Source organism: Ranitomeya imitator, chromosome 3 (genome assembly GCF_032444005.1).
Source record: "Ranitomeya imitator isolate aRanImi1 chromosome 3, aRanImi1.pri, whole genome shotgun sequence".
Taxonomy (NCBI): domain Eukaryota; kingdom Metazoa; phylum Chordata; class Amphibia; order Anura; family Dendrobatidae; genus Ranitomeya; species Ranitomeya imitator.
Window position 1 is genome coordinate 838936457 of NC_091284.1, and position 22659 is coordinate 838959115.

The following is a 22659-nucleotide window of genomic DNA, read 5'->3' on the forward strand; positions in this document are numbered from 1 at the left end:
AGAATAGTGAGTGCAGCTCTGGGGTATAATACAGGATGTAAGTCAGGATCAGTAATGTAATGTATGTACACAGTGACTGCACCAGCAGAATAGTGAGTGCAGCTCTGGGGAATAATACAGGATGTAACTCAGGATCAGTAATGTAATGTATGTACACAATGACTGCAGCAGAATAGTGAGAGCAGCTCTGGAGTATAATACAGGAGGTAACTCAGGATCAGTAATGTAATGTATGTACACAGTGACTGCACCTGCAGAATAGTGAGTGCAGCTCTGGAGAATAATACAGGATGTAACTCAGGATCAGTAATGTAATGTATGTACACAGTGACTGCACCAGCAGAATAGTGAGAGCAGCTCTGGAGTATAATACAGGAGGTAACTCAGGATCAGTAATGTAATGTATGTACACAGTGACTGCACCAGCAGAATAGTGAGTGCAGCTCTGGGGTATAATACAGGATGTAACTCAGGATCAGTAATGTAATGTATGTACACAGTGACTGCACCAGCAGAATAGTGAGTGCAGCTCTGGGGTATAATACAGGATGTAACTCAGGATCAGTAATGTAATGTATGTACACAGTGACTGCACCAGCAGAATAGTGAGTGCAGCTCTGGGGTATAATACAGGATGTAACTCAGGATCAGTAATGTAATGTATGTACACAGTGACTGCACCAGCAGAATAGTGAGTGCAGCTCTGGGGTATAATACAGGATGTAACTCAGGATCAGTAATGTAATGTAATGTATGTACACAGTGACTGCACCAGCAGAATAGTGAGTGCAGCTCTGGAGTATAATACAGGAGGTAACTCAGGATCAGTAATGTAATGTATGTACACAGTGACTGCACCAGCAGAATAGTGAGTGCAGCTCTGGAGAATAATACAGGATGTAACTCAGGATCAGTAATGTAATGTATGTACACAGTGACTGCACCAGCAGAATAGTGAGTGCAGCTCTGGGGTATAATACAGGAGGTAACTCAGGATCAGTAATGTAATGTATGTACACAGTGACTGCACCAGCAGAATAGTGAGAGCAGCTCTGGAGTATAATACAGGAGGTAACTCTGGATCAGTAATGTAATGTATGTACACAGTGACTGCACCAGCAGAATAGTGAGTGCAGCTCTGGAGAATAATACAGGATGTAACTCAGGATCAGTAATGTAATGTATGTACACAGTGACTGCACCAGCAGAATAGTGAGAGCAGCTCTGGAGTATAATACAGGAGGTAACTCAGGATCAGTACTGTAATGTATGTACACAGTGACTGCACCAGCAGAATAGTGAGTGCAGCTCTGGGGTATAATACAGGATGTAACTCAGGATCAGTAATGTAATGTATGTACACAGTGACTGCACCAGCAGAATAGTGAGTGCAGCTCTGGGGTATAATACAGGATGTAACTCAGGATCAGTAATGTAATGTATGTACACAGTGACTGCACCAGCAGAATAGTGAGTGCAGCTCTGGGGTATAATACAGGATGTAACTCAGGATCAGTAATGTAATGTATGTACACAGTGACTGCACCAGCAGAATAGTGAGTGCAGCTCTGGGGTATAATACAGGATGTAACTCAGGATCAGTAATGTAATGTAATGTATGTACACAGTGACTGCACCAGCAGAATAGTGAGTGCAGCTCTGGAGTATAATACAGGAGGTAACTCAGGATCAGTAATGTAATGTATGTACACAGTGACTGCACCAGCAGAATAGTGAGTGCAGCTCTGGAGAATAATACAGGATGTAACTCAGGATCAGTAATGTAATGTATGTACACAGTGACTGCACCAGCAGAATAGTGAGTGCAGCTCTGGGGTATAATACAGGATGTAACTCAGGATCAGTAATGTAATGTATGTACACAGTGACTGCACCAGCAGAATAGTGAGTGCAGCTCTGGGGTATAATACAGGATGTAACTCAGGATCAGTAATGTAATGTATGTACACAGTGACTGCACCAGCAGAATAGTGAGTGCAGCTCTGGAGTATAATACAGGAGGTAACTCAGGATCAGTAATGTAATCTATGTACACAATGACTGCAGCAGAATAGTGAGTGCAGCTCTGGAGTATAATACAGGAGGTAACTCAGGATCAGTAATGTAATCTATGTACACAATGACTGCAGCAGAATAGTGAGTGCAGCTCTGGAGTATAATACAGGATGTAACTCAGGATCAGTAATGTAATGTATGTACACAGTGACTGCACCAGCAGAATAGTGAGTGCAGCTCTGGGGTATAATACAGGATGTAACTCAGGATCAGTAATGTAATGTATGTACACAGTGACTGCACCAGCAGAATAGTGAGTGCAGCTCTGGGGAATAATACAGGATGTAACTCAGGATCAGTAATGTAATGTATGTACACAATGACTGCAGCAGAATAGTGAGAGCAGCTCTGGAGTATAATACAGGAGGTAACTCAGGATCAGTAATGTAATGTATGTACACAGTGACTGCACCAGCAGAATAGTGAGTGCAGCTCTGGGGTATAATACAGGATGTAACTCAGGATCAGTAATGTAATGTATGTACACAGTGACTGCACCAGCAGAATAGTGAGTGCAGCTCTGGAGTATAATACAGGATGTAACTCAGGATCAGTAATGTAATGTATGTACACAGTGACTGCACCAGCAGAATAGTGAGTGCAGCTCTGGAGTATAATACAGGATGTAACTCAGGATCAGTAATGTATGTACACAGTGACTGCACCAGCAGAATAGTGAGTGCAGCTCTGGGGTATAATACAGGATGTAACTCAGGATCAGTAATGTAATGTATGTACACAGTGACTGCACCAGCAGAATAGTGAGAGCAGCTCTGGAGTATAATACAGGAGGTAACTCAGGATCAGTAATGTAATGTATGTACACAGTGACTGCACCAGCAGAATAGTGAGTGCAGCTCTGGAGAATAATACAGGATGTAACTCAGGATCAGTAATGTAATGTATGTACACAGTGACTGCACCAGCAGAATAGTGAGAGCAGCTCTGGAGTATAATACAGGAGGTAACTCAGGATCAGTAATGTAATGTATGTACACAGTGACTGCACCAGCAGAATAGTGAGTGCAGCTCTGGGGTATAATACAGGATGTAACTCAGGATCAGTAATGTAATGTATGTACACAGTGACTGCACCAGCAGAATAGTGAGTGCAGCTCTGGGGTATAATACAGGATGTAACTCAGGATCAGTAATGTAATGTATGTACACAGTGACTGCACCAGCAGAATAGTGAGTGCAGCTCTGGGGTATAATACAGGATGTAACTCAGGATCAGTAATGTAATGTATGTACACAGTGACTGCACCAGCAGAATAGTGAGTGCAGCTCTGGAGTATAATACAGGAGGTAACTCAGGATCAGTAATGTAATGTATGTACACAGTGACTGCACCAGCAGAATAGTGAGTGCAGCTCTGGAGAATAATACAGGATGTAACTCAGGATCAGTAATGTAATGTATGTACACAGTGACTGCACCAGCAGAATAGTGAGTGCAGCTCTGGGGTATAATACAGGATGTAACTCAGGATCAGTAATGTAATGTATGTACACAGTGACTGCACCAGCAGAATAGTGAGTGCAGCTCTGGAGTATAATACAGGAGGTAACTCAGGATCAGTAATGTATGTACACAGTGACTGCACCAGCAGAATAGTGAGTGCAGCTCTGGAGTATAATACAGGATGTAACTCAGGATCAGCAATGTAATGTATGTACACAGTGACTGCACCAGCAGAATAGTGAGTGCAGCTCTGGAGTATAATACAGGATGTAACTCAGGATCAGTAATGTAATGGATGTACACAGTGACTGCACCAGCAGAATAGTGAGTGCAGCTCTGGAGTATAATACAGGATGTAACTCAGGATCAGTAATGTAATGTATGTACACAGTGACTGCACCAGCAGAATAGTGAGTGCAGCTCTGGAGTATAATACAGGAGGTAACTCCGGATCAGTAATGTATGTACACAGTGACTGCACCAGCAGAATAGTGAGTGCAGCTCTGGAGTATAATACAGGATGTAACTCAGGATCAGTAATGTAATGTATGTACACAGTGACTGCACCAGCAGAATAGTGAGTGCAGCTCTGGAGTATAATACAGGATGTAACTCAGGATCAGTAATGTATGTACACAGTGACTGCACCAGCAGAATAGTGAGTGCAGCTCTGGGGTATAATACAGGATGTAACTCAGGATCAGTAATGTATGTACACAGTGACTGCACCAGCAGAATAGTGAGTGCAGCTCTGGAGTATAATACAGGATGTAACTCAGGATCAGTAATGTATGTACACAGTGACTGCACCAGCAGAATAGTGAGTGCAGCTCTGGAGTATAATACAGGATGTAACTCAGGATCAGCAATGTAATGTATGTACACAGTGACTGCACCAGCAGAATAGTGAGTGCAGCTCTGGAGTATAATAGAGGATATAACTCAGGATCAGCAATGTAATGTATGTACACAGTGACTGCACCAAGCAGAATAGTGAGTGCAGCTCTGGAGTATAATACAGGATGTAACTCCGCATCAGTAATGTAATGTATGTACACAGTGACTGTACCAGCAGAATAGTGAGTGCAGCTCTGGAGTATAATACAGGATGTAACTCAGCATCAGTAATGTAATGTATGTACACAGTGACTGTACCAGCAGAATAGTGAGTGCAGCTCTGGAGGATAATACAGGAGGTAACTCAGGATCAGTAATGTAATGTATGTACACAGTGACAGCTCCAGCAGAATAGTGAGTGCAGCTCTGGAGTATAATACAGGATGTAACTCAGGATCAGCAATGTAATGTATGTACACAGTGACTGCACCAGCAGAATAGTGAGTGCAGCTTTGGAGTATAATACAGGATGTAACTCAGCATCAGTAATGTAATGTATGTACACAGTGACTGTACCAGCAGAATAGTGAGTGCAGCTCTGGAGGATAATACAGGATGTAACTCAGGATCAGTAATGTAATGTATGTACACAGTGACTGCACCAGCAGAATAGTGAGTGCAGCTCTGGGGTATAATATAGGAGGTAACTCAGGATCAGTAATGTAATGTATGTACACAGTGACTGCACCAGCAGAATAGTGAGTGCAGCTCTGGGGTATAATACAGGATGTAACTCAGGATCAGTAATGTAATGTATGTACACAGTGACTGCACCAGCAGAATAGTGAGTGCAGCTCTGGGGTATAATACAGGATGTAACTCAGGATCAGTAATGTAATGTATGTACACAGTGACTGCACCAGCAGAATAGTGAGTGCAGCTCTGGGGTATAATACAGGATGTAACTCAGGATCAGTAATGTAATGTATGTACACAGTGACTGCACCAGCAGAATAGTGAGTGCAGCTCTGGAGTATAATACAGGACGTAACTCAGGATCAGTAATGTAATGTATATACACAGTGACTGCACCAGCAGAATAGTGAGTGCAGCTCTGGAGTGAGTATAATACAGGGGGTAACTCAGGATCAGTAATGTAATGTATGTACACAGTGACTGCACCAGCAGAATAGTGAGTGCAGCTCTGGGGTATAATACAGGATGTAACTCAGGATCAGTAATGTAATGTATGTACACCGTGACTGCACCAGCAGAATAGTGAGTGCAGCTCTGGGGTATAATACAGGATGTAACTCAGGATCAGTAATGTAATGTATGTACACAGTGAGTGCAGCTCTGGAGTATAATACAGGACGTAACTCAGGATCAGTAATGTATGTACACAGTGACTGCACCAGCAGAATAGTGAGTGCAGCTCTGGAGTATAATACAGGACGTAACTCAGGATCAGTAATGTAATGTATATACACAGTGACTGCACCAGCAGAATAGTGAGTGCAGCTCTGGGGTATAATACAGGATGTAACTCAGGATCAGTAATGTAATGTATGTACACAGTGACTGCACCAGCAGAATAGTGAGTGCAGCTCTGGGGTATAATACAGGATATAACTCAGGATCAGTAATGTATGTACACAGTGACTGCACCAGCAGAATAGTGAGTGCAGCTCTGGAGTGAGTATAATACAGGGGGTAACTCAGGATCAGTAATGTAATGTATGTACACAGTGACTGCACCAGCAGAATAGTGAGTGCAGCTCTGGGGTATAATATAGGATGTAACTCAGGATCAGTAATGTAATGTATGTACACAGTGACTGCACCAGCAGAATAGTGAGTGCAGCTCTGGAGTATAATACAGGATGTAACTCAGGATCAGTAATGTAATGTATGTACACAGTGACTGCACCAGCAGAATAGTGAGTGCAGCTCTGGAGTATAATACAGGATGTAACTCAGGATCAGTAATGTATGTACACAGTGACTGCACCAGCAGAATAGTGAGTGCAGCTCTGGGGTATAATACAGGATGTAACTCAGGATCAGTAATGTAATGTATGTACACAGTGACTGCACCAGCAGAATAGTGAGTGCAGCTCTGGGGTATAATACAGGATGTAACTGAGGATCTGTAATGTATGTACACAGTGACTGCACCAGTAGAATAGTGAGTGCAGCTCTGGAGTATAATACAGGAGGTAACTCAGGATGAGTAATGTATTGTTTGTACACAGTGACTGCACTAGCAGAATAGTGAGTGCAGCTCTGGAGTATAATACAGGAGGTAACTCAGGATCAGTAATGTATTGTTTGTACACAGTGACTGCACTAGCAGAATAGTGAGTGCAGCTCTGGAGTATAATACAGGAGGTAACTCAGGATCAGTAATGTAATGAATGTACACAGTGACTGCACCAGCAGAATAGTGAGTGCAGCTCTGGAGTATAATACAGGATGTAACTCAGGCTCAGTAATGTATGTACACAGTGACTGCACCAGCAGAATAGTGAGTGCAGCTCTGGGGTATAATACAGGAGGTAACGCAGGATCAGTAATGTAATGTATGTACACAGTGACTGCACCAGCAGAATAGTGAGTGCAGCTCTGGGGTATAATACATGGTGTAACTCAGGATCAGTAATTTAATGTATGCACACAGTGACTGCACCAGCAGAATAGTGAGTGCAGCTCTGGGGTATAATACAGGATGTAACTCAGGATCAGCAATGTATTGTATTGTCACAGTGACTGCACCAGCAGAATAGTGAGTGCAGCTCTGGGGTATAATACAGGGTGTAACTCAGGATCAGTAATGTATTGTATTGTCACAGTGACTGCACCAGCAGAATAGTGAGTGCAGCTCTGGAGTATAATTCAGGATGTAATTCAGGATCAGTAATGTAATGTATGTACACAGTGACTGCACCAGCAGAATAGTGAGTGCAGCTCTGGAGTATAATACAGGATGTGACTCAGGATCAGTAATGTAATGTATGTACACAGTGACTGCACCAGCAGAATAGTGAGTGCAGCTCTGGAGTATAATACAGGATGTAACTCAGGATCAGTAATGTAATGTATATACACAGTGACTGCACCAGCAGAATAGTGAGTGCAGCTCTGGGGTATAATACAGGATGTAACTCAGGATCAGTAATGTAATGTATATACACAGTGACTGCACCAGCAGAATAGTGAGTGCAGCTCTGGGGTATAATACAGGATGTAACTCAGGATCAGTAATGTAATGTATGTACACAGTGACTGCACCAGCAGAATAGTGAGTGCAGCTCTGGGGTATAATACAGGACGTAACTCAGGATCAGTAATGTAATGTATATACACAGTGACTGCACCAGCAGAATAGTGAGTGCAGCTCTGGAGTGAGTATAATACAGGGGGTAACTCAGGATCAGTAATGTAATGTATGTACACAGTGACTGCACCAGCAGAATAGTGAGTGCAGCTCTGGGGTATAATATAGGATGTAACTCAGGATCAGTAATGTAATGTATGTACACAGTGACTGCACCAGCAGAATAGTGAGTGCAGCTCTGGGGTATAATACAGGATGTAACTCAGGATCAGTAATGTAATGTATGTACACAGTGACTGCACCAGCAGAATAGTGAGTGCAGCTCTGGGGTATAATACAGGATGTAACTCAGGATCAGTAATGTAATGTATGTACACAGTGACTGCACCAGCAGAATAGTGAGTGCAGCTCTGGGGTATAATACAGGATGTAACTCAGGATCAGTAATGTAATGTATGTACACAGTGACTGCACCAGCAGAATAGTGAGTGCAGCTCTGGAGTGAGTATAATACAAGGGGTAACTCAGGCTCAGTAATGTAATGTATGTACACAGTGACTGCACCAGCAGAATAGTGAGTGCAGCTCTGGGGTATAATACAGGAGGTAACGCAGGATCAGTAATGTAATGTATGTACACAGTGACTGCACCAGCAGAATAGTGAGTGCAGCTCTGGGGTATAATACAGGATGTAACACAGGATCAGTAATGTAATGTATGCACACGGTGACTGCACCAGCAGAATAGTGAGTGCAGCTCTGGGGTATAATACAGGGTGTAACTCAGGATCAGTAATGTATTGTATTGTCACAGTGACTGCACCAGCAGAATAGTGAGTGCAGCTCTGGAGTATAATACAGGACGTAACTCAGGATCAGTAATGTATGTACACAGTGACTGCACCAGCAGAATAGTGAGTGCAGCTCTGGAGTATAATACAGGATGTAACTCAGGATCAGTAATGTAATGTATGTACACGGTGACTGCACCAGCTTGTGATTGCAGCTCCGGGGTATAATACAGGATGTAACTCAGGATCAGTAATGTAATGTATGTACACAGTGACTGCACCAGCAGAATAGTGAGTGCACCTCTGGGGTATAATACAGGATGTAACTCAGGATCAGTAATGTAATGTATGTACACAGTGACTGCACCAGCAGAATAGTGAGTGCACCTCTGGGGTATAATACAGGATGTAACTCAGGATCAGTAATTTATGTATGTACACAGTGACTGCACCAGCAGAATAGTGAGTGCAGCTCTGGGGTATAATACAGGATGTAACTCAGGATCAGTAATGTAATGTATGTACACAGTGACTGCACCAGCAGAATAGTGAGTGCAGCTCTGGGGTATAATACAGGATGTAACTCAGGATCAGTAATGTAATGTATGTACACAGTGACTGCACCAGCAGAATAGTGAGTGCAGCTCTGGAGTGAGTATAATACAAGGGGTAACTCAGGATCAGTAATGTAATGTATGTACACAGTGACTGCACCAGCAGAATAGTGAGTGCAGCTCTGGAGTATAATACAGGATGTAACTCAGGATCAGTAATGTATGTACACAGTGACTGCACCAGCAGAATAGTGAGTGCAGCTCTGGGGTATAATACAGGATGTAACTCAGGATCAGTAATGTAATGTATGTACACAGTGACTGCACCAGCAGAATAGTGAGTGCAGCTCTGGGGGATAATACAGGAGGTAACTCAGGATCAGTAATGTATGTACACAGTGACTGCACCAGTAGAATAGTGAGTGCAGCTCTGGAGTATAATACAGGAGGTAACTCAGGATGAGTAATGTATTGTATGTACACAGTGACTGCACCAGCAGAATAGTGAGTGCAGCTCTGGAGTATAATACAGGAGGTAACTCAGGATCAGTAATGTATTGTTTGTACACAGTGACTGCACTAGCAGAATAGTGAGTGCAGCTCTGGAGTATAATACAGGAGGTAACTCAGGATCAGTAATGTAATGTATGTACACAGTGACTGCACCAGCAGAATAGTGAGTGCAGCTCTGGAGTATAATACAGGATGTGACTCAGGATCAGTAATTTAATGAATGTACACAGTGACTGCACCAGCAGAATAGTGAGTGCAGCTCTGGAGTATAATACAGGATGTAACTCAGGCTCAGTAATGTATGTACACAGTGACTGCACCAGCAGAATAGTGAGTGCAGCTCTGGGGTATAATACAGGAGGTAACGCAGGATCAGTAATGTAATGTATGTACACAGTGACTGCACCAGCAGAATAGTGAGTGCAGCTCTGGGGTATAATACAGGATGTAACACAGGATCAGTAATGTAATGTATGCACACAGTGACTGCACCAGCAGAATAGTGAGTGCAGCTCTGGGGTATAATACAGGGTGTAACTCAGGATCAGTAATGTATTGTATTGTCACAGTGACTGCACCAGCAGAATAGTGAGTGCAGCTCTGGAGTATAATACAGGACGTAACTCAGGATCAGTAATGTATGTACACAGTGACTGCACCAGCAGAATAGTGAGTGCAGCTCTGGAGTATAATACAGGATGTGACTCAGGATCAGTAATGTAATGTATGTACACAGTGACTGCACCAGCAGAATAGTGAGTGCAGCTCTGGAGTATAATACAGGATGTAACTCAGGATCAGTAATGTAATGTATGTACACGGTGACTGCACCAGCTTGTGATTGCAGCTCCGGGGTATAATACAGGATGTAACTCAGGATCAGTAATGTAATGTATGTACACAGTGACTGCACCAGCAGAATAGTGAGTGCACCTCTGGGGTATAATACAGGATGTAACTCAGGATCAGTAATGTAATGTATGTACACAGTGACTGCACCAGCAGAATAGTGAGTGCACCTCTGGGGTATAATACAGGATGTAACTCAGGATCAGTAATTTATGTATGTACACAGTGACTGCACCAGCAGAATAGTGAGTGCAGCTCTGGGGTATAATACAGGATGTAACTCAGGATCAGTAATGTAATGTATGTACACAGTGACTGCACCAGCAGAATAGTGAGTGCAGCTCTGGAGTATAATACAGGAGGTAACTCAGGATCAGTAATGTATGTACACAGTGACTGCACCAGCAGAATAGTGAGTGCAGCTCTGGGATATAATGCAGGATGTAACTCAGGATCAGTAATGTAATGTATGTACACAGTGACTGCACCAGCAGAATAGTGAGTGCAGCTCTGGAGTATAATACAGGATGTAACTTAGGATCAGTAATGTAATGTATGTACACAGTGACTGCACCAGCAGAATAGTGAGTGCAGCTCTGTGGTATAATACAGGATGTAACTCAGGATCAGTAATGTATGTACACAGTGACTGCGCCAGCAGAATAGTGAGTGCAGCTCTGGGGTATAATACAGGAGGTAACTCAGGATCAGTAATGTAATGTATGTACACAGTGACTGCACCAGCAGTATTGTGAGTGCAGCTCTGGAGGATAATACAGGAGGTAACTCAGGATCAGTAATGTAATGTATGTACACAGCGACTGCACCAGCAGAATAGTGAGTGCAGCTCTGGAGGATAATACAGGATGTAACTCAGGATCAGTAATGTAATGTATGTACACAGTGACTGCACCAGCAGAATAGTGAGTGCAGCTCTGGGGTATAATACAGGATGTAGCTCAGGATCAGTAATGTAATGTATGTACACAGTGACTGCACCAGCAGAATAGTGAGTGCAGCTCTGGGGTATAATACAGGAGGTAACTCAGGATCAGTAATGTATGTACACAGTGACTGCACCAGCAGAATAGTGAGTGCAGCTCTGGGGTATAATACAGGATGTAACTCAGGATCAGTAATGTAATGTATGTACACAGTGACTGCACCAGCAGAATAGTGAGTGCAGCTCTGGGGTATAATACAGGTGGTAACTCAGGATCAGTAATGTATGTACACAGTGACTGCACCAGCAGAATAGTGAGTGCAGCTGTGGAGGATAATACAGGAGGTAACTCAGGATCAGTAATGTATTGTATGTACACAGTGACTGCACCAGCAGAATAGTGAGTGCAGCTCTGGGGTATAATACAGGATGTAACTCAGGATCAGTAATGTATGTACACAGTGACTGCACCAGCAGAATAGTGAGTGCAGCTGTGGAGTATAATACAGGATGTAACTCAGGATCAGTAATGTAATGTATGTACACAGTGACTGCACCAGCAGAATAGTGAGTGCAGCTCTGGAGTATAATACAGGATGTAACTCAGGATCAGTAATGTATGCACACAGTGACGGCACCAGCAGAATAGTGAGTGCAGCTCTGGAGTATAATACAGGATGTAACTCAGGATCAGTAATGTATGCACACAGTGACTGCACCAGCAGAATAGTGAGTGCAGCTCTGGGGTATAATACAGGGTGTAACTCAGGATCAGTAATGTATTGTATTGTCACAGTGACTGCACCAGCAGAATAGTGAGTGCAGCTCTGGAGTATAATACAGGACGTAACTCAGGATCAGTAATGTATGTACACAGTGACTGCACCAGCAGAATAGTGAGTGCAGCTCTGGAGTATAATACAGGATGTGACTCAGGATCAGTAATGTAATGTATGTACACAGTGACTGCACCAGCAGAATAGTGAGTGCAGCTCTGGAGTATAATACAGGATGTAACTCAGGATCAGTAATGTAATGTATGTACACGGTGACTGCACCAGCTTGTGATTGCAGCTCCGGGGTATAATACAGGATGTAACTCAGGATCAGTAATGTAATGTATGTACACAGTGACTGCACCAGCAGAATAGTGAGTGCACCTCTGGGGTATAATACAGGATGTAACTCAGGATCAGTAATGTAATGTATGTACACAGTGACTGCACCAGCAGAATAGTGAGTGCACCTCTGGGGTATAATACAGGATGTAACTCAGGATCAGTAATTTATGTATGTACACAGTGACTGCACCAGCAGAATAGTGAGTGCAGCTCTGGGGTATAATACAGGATGTAACTCAGGATCAGTAATGTAATGTATGTACACAGTGACTGCACCAGCAGAATAGTGAGTGCAGCTCTGGAGTATAATACAGGAGGTAACTCAGGATCAGTAATGTAATGTATGTACACAGTGACTGCACCAGCAGAATAGGGAGTGCAGCTCTGGAGGATAATACAGGATGTAACTCAGGATCAGTAATGTAATGTATGTACACAGTGACTGCACCAGCAGAATAGCGAGTGCAGCTCTGGGGTATAATACAGGATGTAACTCAGGATCAGTAATGTAATGTATGTACACAGTGACTGCACCAGCAGAATAGTGAGTGCAGCTCTGGGGTATAATACAGGATGTAACTCAGGATCAGTAATGTAATGTATGTACACAGTGACTGCACCAGCAGAATAGTGAGTGCAGCTCTGGGGGATAATACAGGAGGTAACTCAGGATCAGTAATGTATGTACACAGTGACTGCACCAGTAGAATAGTGAGTGCAGCTCTGGAGTATAATACAGGAGGTAACTCAGGATGAGTAATGTATTGTATGTACACAGTGACTGCACCAGCAGAATAGTGAGTGCAGCTCTGGAGTATAATACAGGAGGTAACTCAGGATCAGTAATGTATTGTTTGTACACAGTGACTGCACTAGCAGAATAGTGAGTGCAGCTCTGGAGTATAATACAGGAGGTAACTCAGGATCAGTAATGTAATGTATGTACACAGTGACTGCACCAGCAGAATAGTGAGTGCAGCTCTGGAGTATAATACAGGATGTGACTCAGGATCAGTAATTTAATGAATGTACACAGTGACTGCACCAGCAGAATAGTGAGTGCAGCTCTGGAGTATAATACAGGATGTAACTCAGGCTCAGTAATGTATGTACACAGTGACTGCACCAGCAGAATAGTGAGTGCAGCTCTGGGGTATAATACAGGAGGTAACGCAGGATCAGTAATGTAATGTATGTACACAGTGACTGCACCAGCAGAATAGTGAGTGCAGCTCTGGGGTATAATACAGGATGTAACACAGGATCAGTAATGTAATGTATGCACACAGTGACTGCACCAGCAGAATAGTGAGTGCAGCTCTGGGGTATAATACAGGGTGTAACTCAGGATCAGTAATGTATTGTATTGTCACAGTGACTGCACCAGCAGAATAGTGAGTGCAGCTCTGGAGTATAATACAGGACGTAACTCAGGATCAGTAATGTATGTACACAGTGACTGCACCAGCAGAATAGTGAGTGCAGCTCTGGAGTATAATACAGGATGTGACTCAGGATCAGTAATGTAATGTATGTACACAGTGACTGCACCAGCAGAATAGTGAGTGCAGCTCTGGAGTATAATACAGGATGTAACTCAGGATCAGTAATGTAATGTATGTACACGGTGACTGCACCAGCTTGTGATTGCAGCTCCGGGGTATAATACAGGATGTAACTCAGGATCAGTAATGTAATGTATGTACACAGTGACTGCACCAGCAGAATAGTGAGTGCACCTCTGGGGTATAATACAGGATGTAACTCAGGATCAGTAATGTAATGTATGTACACAGTGACTGCACCAGCAGAATAGTGAGTGCACCTCTGGGGTATAATACAGGATGTAACTCAGGATCAGTAATTTATGTATGTACACAGTGACTGCACCAGCAGAATAGTGAGTGCAGCTCTGGGGTATAATACAGGATGTAACTCAGGATCAGTAATGTAATGTATGTACACAGTGACTGCACCAGCAGAATAGTGAGTGCAGCTCTGGAGTATAATACAGGAGGTAACTCAGGATCAGTAATGTATGTACACAGTGACTGCACCAGCAGAATAGTGAGTGCAGCTCTGGGATATAATGCAGGATGTAACTCAGGATCAGTAATGTAATGTATGTACACAGTGACTGCACCAGCAGAATAGTGAGTGAAGCTCTGGAGTATAATACAGGATGTAACTTAGGATCAGTAATGTAATGTATGTACACAGTGACTGCACCAGCAGAATAGTGAGTGCAGCTCTGTGGTATAATACAGGATGTAACTCAGGATCAGTAATGTATGTACACAGTGACTGCGCCAGCAGAATAGTGAGTGCAGCTCTGGGGTATAATACAGGAGGTAACTCAGGATCAGTAATGTAATGTATGTACACAGTGACTGCACCAGCAGAATAGTGAGTGCAGCTCTGGAGTATAATACAGGATGTGACTCAGGATCAGTAATTTAATGAATGTACACAGTGACTGCACCAGCAGAATAGTGAGTGCAGCTCTGGAGTATAATACAGGATGTAACTCAGGCTCAGTAATGTATGTACACAGTGACTGCACCAGCAGAATAGTGAGTGCAGCTCTGGGGTATAATACAGGAGGTAACGCAGGATCAGTAATGTAATGTATGTACACAGTGACTGCACCAGCAGAATAGTGAGTGCAGCTCTGGGGTATAATACAGGATGTAACACAGGATCAGTAATGTAATGTATGCACACAGTGACTGCACCAGCAGAATAGTGAGTGCAGCTCTGGGGTATAATACAGGGTGTAACTCAGGATCAGTAATGTATTGTATTGTCACAGTGACTGCACCAGCAGAATAGTGAGTGCAGCTCTGGAGTATAATACAGGACGTAACTCAGGATCAGTAATGTATGTACACAGTGACTGCACCAGCAGAATAGTGAGTGCAGCTCTGGAGTATAATACAGGATGTGACTCAGGATCAGTAATGTAATGTATGTACACAGTGACTGCACCAGCAGAATAGTGAGTGCAGCTCTGGAGTATAATACAGGATGTAACTCAGGATCAGTAATGTAATGTATGTACACGGTGACTGCACCAGCTTGTGATTGCAGCTCCGGGGTATAATACAGGATGTAACTCAGGATCAGTAATGTAATGTATGTACACAGTGACTGCACCAGCAGAATAGTGAGTGCACCTCTGGGGTATAATACAGGATGTAACTCAGGATCAGTAATGTAATGTATGTACACAGTGACTGCACCAGCAGAATAGTGAGTGCACCTCTGGGGTATAATACAGGATGTAACTCAGGATCAGTAATTTATGTATGTACACAGTGACTGCACCAGCAGAATAGTGAGTGCAGCTCTGGGGTATAATACAGGATGTAACTCAGGATCAGTAATGTAATGTATGTACACAGTGACTGCACCAGCAGAATAGTGAGTGCAGCTCTGGAGTATAATACAGGAGGTAACTCAGGATCAGTAATGTATGTACACAGTGACTGCACCAGCAGAATAGTGAGTGCAGCTCTGGGATATAATGCAGGATGTAACTCAGGATCAGTAATGTAATGTATGTACACAGTGACTGCACCAGCAGAATAGTGAGTGAAGCTCTGGAGTATAATACAGGATGTAACTTAGGATCAGTAATGTAATGTATGTACACAGTGACTGCACCAGCAGAATAGTGAGTGCAGCTCTGTGGTATAATACAGGATGTAACTCAGGATCAGTAATGTATGTACACAGTGACTGCGCCAGCAGAATAGTGAGTGCAGCTCTGGGGTATAATACAGGAGGTAACTCAGGATCAGTAATGTATGTACACAGTGACTGCACCAGCAGAATAGTGAGTGCAGCTCTGGGGTATAATACAGGATGTAACTCAGGATCAGTAATGTAATGTATGTACACAGCGACTGCACCAGCAGAATAGTGAGTGCAGCTCTGGAGGATAATACAGGATGTAACTCAGGATCAGTAATGTAATGTATGTACACAGTGACTGCACCAGCAGAATAGTGAGTGCAGCTCTGGGGTATAATACAGGATGTAGCTCAGGATCAGTAATGTAATGTATGTACACAGTGACTGCACCAGCAGAATAGTGAGTGCAGCTCTGGGGTATAATACAGGAGGTAACTCAGGATCAGTAATATAATGTATGTACACAGTGACTGCACCAGCAGAATAGTGAGTGCAGCTGTGGAGGATAATACAGGAGGTAACTCAGGATCAGTAATGTATTGTATGTACACAGTGACTGCACCAGCAGAATAGTGAGTGCAGCTCTGGGGTATAATACAGGATGTAACTCAGGATCAGTAATGTATGCACACAGTGACGGCACCAGCAGAATAGTGAGTGCAGCTCTGGGGTATAATGTAGGATGTAACTCAGGATCAGTAATATAATGTATGTACACAGTGACTGCACCAGCAGAATAGTGAGTGCAGCTCTGGAGGATAATACAGGATGTAACTCAGGATCAGTAATGTAATGTATGTACACAGTGACTGCACCAGCAGAATAGGGAGTGCAGCTCTGGAGGATAATACAGGATGTAACTCAGGATCAGTAATGTATGCACACAGTGACTGCGCCAGCAGATTTGTGAGTGCAGCTCTGGGGTATAATACAGGATGTAACTCAGGATCAGTAATGTAATGTATGTACACAGTGACTGCACCAGCAGAATAGTGAGTGCAGCTCTGGAGTATACTACAGGATGTAACTCAGGATCAGTAATGTAATGTATGTACACAGTGATTGCACCAGCAGAATAGTGAGTGCAGCTCTGGGGTATAATACAGGATGTAACTCAGGATCAGTAATGTAATGTATGTACACAGTGACTGCACCAGCAGAGTAGTGAGTGCAGCTCTAGGGTATAATACAGGAGGTAACTCAGGATCAGTAATATAATGTATGTACACAGTGATTGCACCAGCAGAATAGTGAGTGCAGCTCTGGGGTATAATACAGGAGGTAACTCAGGATCAGTAATGTAATGTATGTACATAGTGACTGCACCAGCAGAATAGTGAGTGCAGCTCTGGGGTATAATACAGGATGTAACTCAGGATCAGTAATGTAATGTATGTACACAGTGACTGCACCAGCAGAATAATGAGTGCAGCTCTGGGGTATAATACAGGATGTAACTCAGGATCAGTAATGTAATGTATGTGCACAGTGACTGCACCAGCAGAATAGTGAGTGCAGCTCTGGGGTATAATACAGGATGTAACTCAGGATCAGTAATGTATGTACACAGTGACTGCACCAGCAGAATAGTGAGTGCAGCTGTGGAGTATAATACAGGAGGTAACTCCGTATCAGTAATGTATTGTATGTACACAGTGACTGCACCAGCAGAATAGTGAGTGCAGCTCTGGGGTATAATACAGGATGTAACTCAGGATCAGTAATGTATGTACACAGTGACTGCACCAGCAGAATAGTGAGTGCAGCTGTGGAGTATAATACAGGATGTAACTCAGGATCAGTAATGTAATGTATGTACACAGTGACTGCACCAGCAGAATAGTGAGTGCAGCTCTGGAGTATAATACAGGATGTAACTCAGGATCAGTAATGTATGCACACAGTGACGGCACCAGCAGAATAGTGAGTGCAGCTCTGGGGTATAATGCAGGATGTAACTCAGGATCAGTAATATAATGTATGTACACAGTGACTGCACCAGCAGAATAGCGAGTGCAGCTCTGGAGTATAATACAGGATGTAACTCAGGATCAGTAATGTATGCACACAGTGACGGCACCAGCAGAATAGTGAGTGCAGCTCTGGGGTATAATGCAGGATGTAACTCAGGATCAGTAATATAATGTATGTACACAGTGACTGCACCAGCAGAATAGTGAGTGCAGCTCTGGGGTATAATGCAGGATGTAACTCAGGATCAGTAATATAATGTATGTACACAGTGACTGCACCAGCAGAATAGTGAGTGCAGCTCTGGAGTATAATACAGGATGTAACTCAGGATCAGTAATGTATGCACACAGTGACGGCACCAGCAGAATAGTGAGTGCAGCTCTGGGGTATAATGCAGGATGTAACTCAGGATCAGTAATATAATGTATGTACACAGTGACTGCACCAGCAGAATAGCGAGTGCAGCTCTGGGGTATAATACAGGATGTAACTCAGGATCAGTAATGTAATGTATGTACACAGTGACTGCACCAGCAGAATAGTGAGTGCAGCTCTGGGGTATAATACAGGATGTAAGTCAGGATCAGTAATGTATGTACACAGTGACTGCACCAGCAGAATAGTGAGTGCAGCTCTGGGGTATAATACAGGAGGTAACTCAGGATCAGTAATATAATGTATGTACACAGTGACAGCTCCAGCAGAATAGTGAGTGCAGCTCTGGAGTATAATACAGGCTCAGTACAGGGACGTTTCCTCTCGGTTCTCCTGTACTCGCTGATCTCTCATCACTTTGTCTTGTAGTTCCGGTATCTGCAGCATCGGCCTCGGCTCCTGTTGAAAGTTCCCTTTCCAATGGGGTTTACCTGCCGCCCGGTGTCATCAATGGAGACATTAAGCCGATCATCTCCAGCACTCCGCTTGTGGATTTCCTGATGCAGCTGGAGGATTATACACCTACGGTAGGTGACCTTCTGGTAATTGTTGTTCTTCTCGTCACCTGCCTCCTTTCTGCAGGTGCTGTACAGCGGTGTTACGTCTAGTCACCACTTGTCCCTTGATGTTACTCCCAGAGATCACAATCATCAAAACCTTCTTGAATAGAAAATGCTGAATTGTGAATATTGCTCTGAAGGCACAGAGATCCCGGAGCGGCCGGTGCAGCAGCTCCTCAGTGTACAACGTCACTAACCGCAGTATTCACACCATTACTGACCGCAGATTTATTCTCTTCACTGACAGATTCCAGATGCCGTCACTGGGTATTATCTGAACCGGGCAGGATTCGAGGCTTCAGACCCCAGGATGTGAGTATTACAGTACAGGGGGATATCAGAGGAGCGGTGATATCACATCTTATTACAGTACAGGGGGATATAAGAGGAGCGGTGATATCACATCTTATTACAGTACAGGGGGATATAAGAGGAGCGGTGATATCACATCTTATTACAGTACAGGGGGATATAAGAGGAGCGGTGATATCACATCTTATTACAGTATAGGAGGATATAAGAGGAGCGGTGATATCACATCTTATTACAGTATAGGAGGATATAAGAGGAGCAGTGATATCACATCTTATTACAGTACAGGGGGATGTAAGAGGAGCGGTGATATCACATCTTATTACAGTATAGGGAGATATAAGAGGAGCGGTGATATCACATCTTATTACAGTACAGGGGGATATCAGAGGAGCGGTGATATCACATCTTATTACAGTACAGGGGGATATAAGAGGAGCGGTGATATCACATCTTATTACAGTACAGGGGGATATAAGAGGAGCGGTGATATCACATCTTATTACAGTACAGGGGGATATAAGAGGGGCGGTGATATCACATCTTATTACAGTACAGGGGGATATAAGAGGAGCGGTGATATCACATCTTATTACAGTATAGGAGGATATAAGAGGAGCGGTGATATCACATCTTATTACAGTACAGGGGGATATAAGAGGAGCGGTGATATCACATCTTATTACAGTACAGGGTGATATAAGAGGAGCGGTGATATCACATCTTATTACAGTACAGGGGGATATAAGAGGAGCGGTGATATCACATCTTATTACAGTACAGGGGATATAAGAGGAGCGGTGTGAAGGATTACCCCTTCCTACCACGTCACCAATCCGTGACGTCACTACACAGGCACAGCTCTCCGGCGCCCCCTTTGTCTCTCAGGCCAGTAAAGGGACTGCACCTAGAGCAAATGGCCGCCGGGGAGACTGCCCTGTTACCCACCCTGGGTATTCTAAGATTCGCAATCAGAGTAAAAGGATCAGCCCAAAATTAATTTATGATTTAATTGCCTTAAGGGCGCACTAGATAATTACAAGAAATATACAATCACAATATATCAAGAGTTACAGTCAGAGTACAATATAACAACAATAATACAAGGCTTAAAGGTATAAAGCTGGAGGTCAATTTACCAGGTTGAAGGTCGCTTGTGGAAGCCGGGGGGCATAGCCTTCCGCAGGTCCAAAACTTAGTTGCCGAGCAGCCCCCAGAAAGCATGTGCTTGCCCCCCTCTGGCTGGCATACCCTGTTCCTTAAGATGTCATCATCATCATCTTCTTCTGTGGAGTGAGCCCCTCCCAGTGACCTCAGCGTCTTCTTATACCTGGCTGAGCCCCCCTGCCTGCAGCTGGGTGGGCTTAGCAATCTCCACCCCCTCTGTCTCCCTGCAAGATTTATTCCAATATCTAATAAATGGGATAACTTCTCTCAGGATGATCGGATCAGCACACGGGCAGTACCAGCGCCTGTGGTTTGTTCTGCCGGTCGTACTGGGATCAAACCTGGACCCATTCGGTCCCTGTGGGAGGCTGATCCCTATATCTCGGGTTTCAGACCTCCCACCGCCACGGGAATCGCACTATTAGATGCACCATTTCTTTAGGGTAAGGAGAATATTTTTTATGAGCCTGTACCTCGGACGATGCGTCCATAATTCACAATTCCATGTTGGAGACGGTTTGGCTGGGCTGCCATAATAGATGTGTATCCAGTGGCCACTTGGCATGCGTGTTTTAATTAAGCCCCCAAGCATTTCCAAGCCCCCTGGTGGCGTGGTTTCCTCATGGGGCTTTGAACTACCGTCTACAGTTTACCCTGAGCTCAGCCCGTTAGCATACTAATAGGAACTCTATTCATTAGCAAAGGTGGGGGTCCAGGAGCACTCCTGTGTCCAGGAGACAAAATGGAGTCACGCCAATCTGATAGCATGCCTGTTCCAAGATGGCGGCTGTTCCCTCATCACACCTCCCTGCTTTAGAGGGCGCTAGGGGGCATCACATTCCTGTGTTCCCCCATGCGCCCTTCCACACCTTCTCCTTGCCGGGACAACCCATCAGCATTACCATGGTCTCTGCCACTTCTGTGGCGGATGCTGAAGTGATACTGCTGGAGAGCCAGGCTCCAGCGTAGCAACCTCCCATTCGTCCCAGAGACCGAGTGTAACCAGCTGAGGGGGTTGTGGTCTGTTTCCACGGTGAAGTGGCGTCCGTACAAGTATGGCTGCAGACGTTGCAGGGCCCATACAATTGCCAGACATTCCTTCTCCATCGTGGAATAGGCCACTTCCCTCGGCAGGAGCTTCCGGCTCAGGTACAAAACGGGGTGTTCATGTCCCGTAGTGTCGACCTGGCTGAGCACAGCACCGAGGCCAAAGTCACTGGCGTCGGTCTGTACTACGAACGGCCGCGTGAAGTCGGCTGCCTGTAGTACAGGAGAGCTAGACAAGGCGGTTTTGAGCGCCTGGAAAGCTGTCTCGCAGGCGACTGTCCAGTCGACTGCGACGGGCAGCTTCTTCTTGGTGAGGTCCGTCAGGGGCTTGGCCAGGGTGCTATAGTGTGGAACAAACCTCCTATAGTACCCGGCCGTCCCCAAGAAGGACATCACCTGCTTCTTGGTCCTGGGGGAGGGCGAGGAGGTGATGGCATCCACCTTCCCGGGCTCTGGCTTCAGAGCTCCCCCACCTACCCGGTGTCCCAGGTACTGGACCTCACTCATACCCAGCTGGCACTTTTCCGGCTTAATGGTCAACCCTGCCCTCTGGATCCTCCCCAACACCTGCGCCAGGTGCTGTAGGTGATCTTCCCAGGTGGGACTGAAGATGGCAATGTCATCCAGGTACGCAGTCGCATACCCTTCCAGACCCTTGAGCAGCGTGTTGACCATCCGCTGAAAAGTGGCAGGGGCATTCTTCATGCCGAAGGGCATCACCGTGGACTCGTACAGTCCAAATGGGGTGATAAAGGCAGAGCGTTCCCGTGCCTTAGGGGTCAGGGGAATCTGCCAATATCCCCTGCTCAGATCCATGATGGTCAGGTACTTGGCCCCGGCCAGCTGATCGAGCAGGTCATCGATGCGCGGCATTGGGTACGCATCGGTGACCGTCACAGCGTTGAGCCCCCGGTAGTCCACGCAGAACCGCGTAGTCCGGTCCTTTTTAGGGACGAGGACTACCGGCGAAGCCCACGCGCTGTT

The 22659-nt window shown here is 44.6% G+C and overlaps 2 protein-coding genes across 2 annotated transcripts in view; one reads left to right on the plus strand and one right to left on the minus strand.

Moving 5' to 3' along the window:
- PGAP2 (post-GPI attachment to proteins 2) overlaps positions 1-22659 on the minus strand; it is a 54399-nt gene that overhangs the window by 19663 nt on the left and 12077 nt on the right. The gene's annotated exons all lie outside the window — the stretch shown is intronic.
- Positions 1-22659, plus strand: part of TAF10 (TATA-box binding protein associated factor 10) — a 39788-nt gene that overhangs the window by 9679 nt on the left and 7450 nt on the right. Inside the window, exons 2-3 of the mRNA XM_069759581.1 lie at positions 18959-19116; positions 19397-19461. Coding sequence (XP_069615682.1) covers positions 18959-19116; positions 19397-19461 — 223 coding nt within the window. The remainder of the gene's footprint in view (positions 1-18958; positions 19117-19396; positions 19462-22659) is intronic.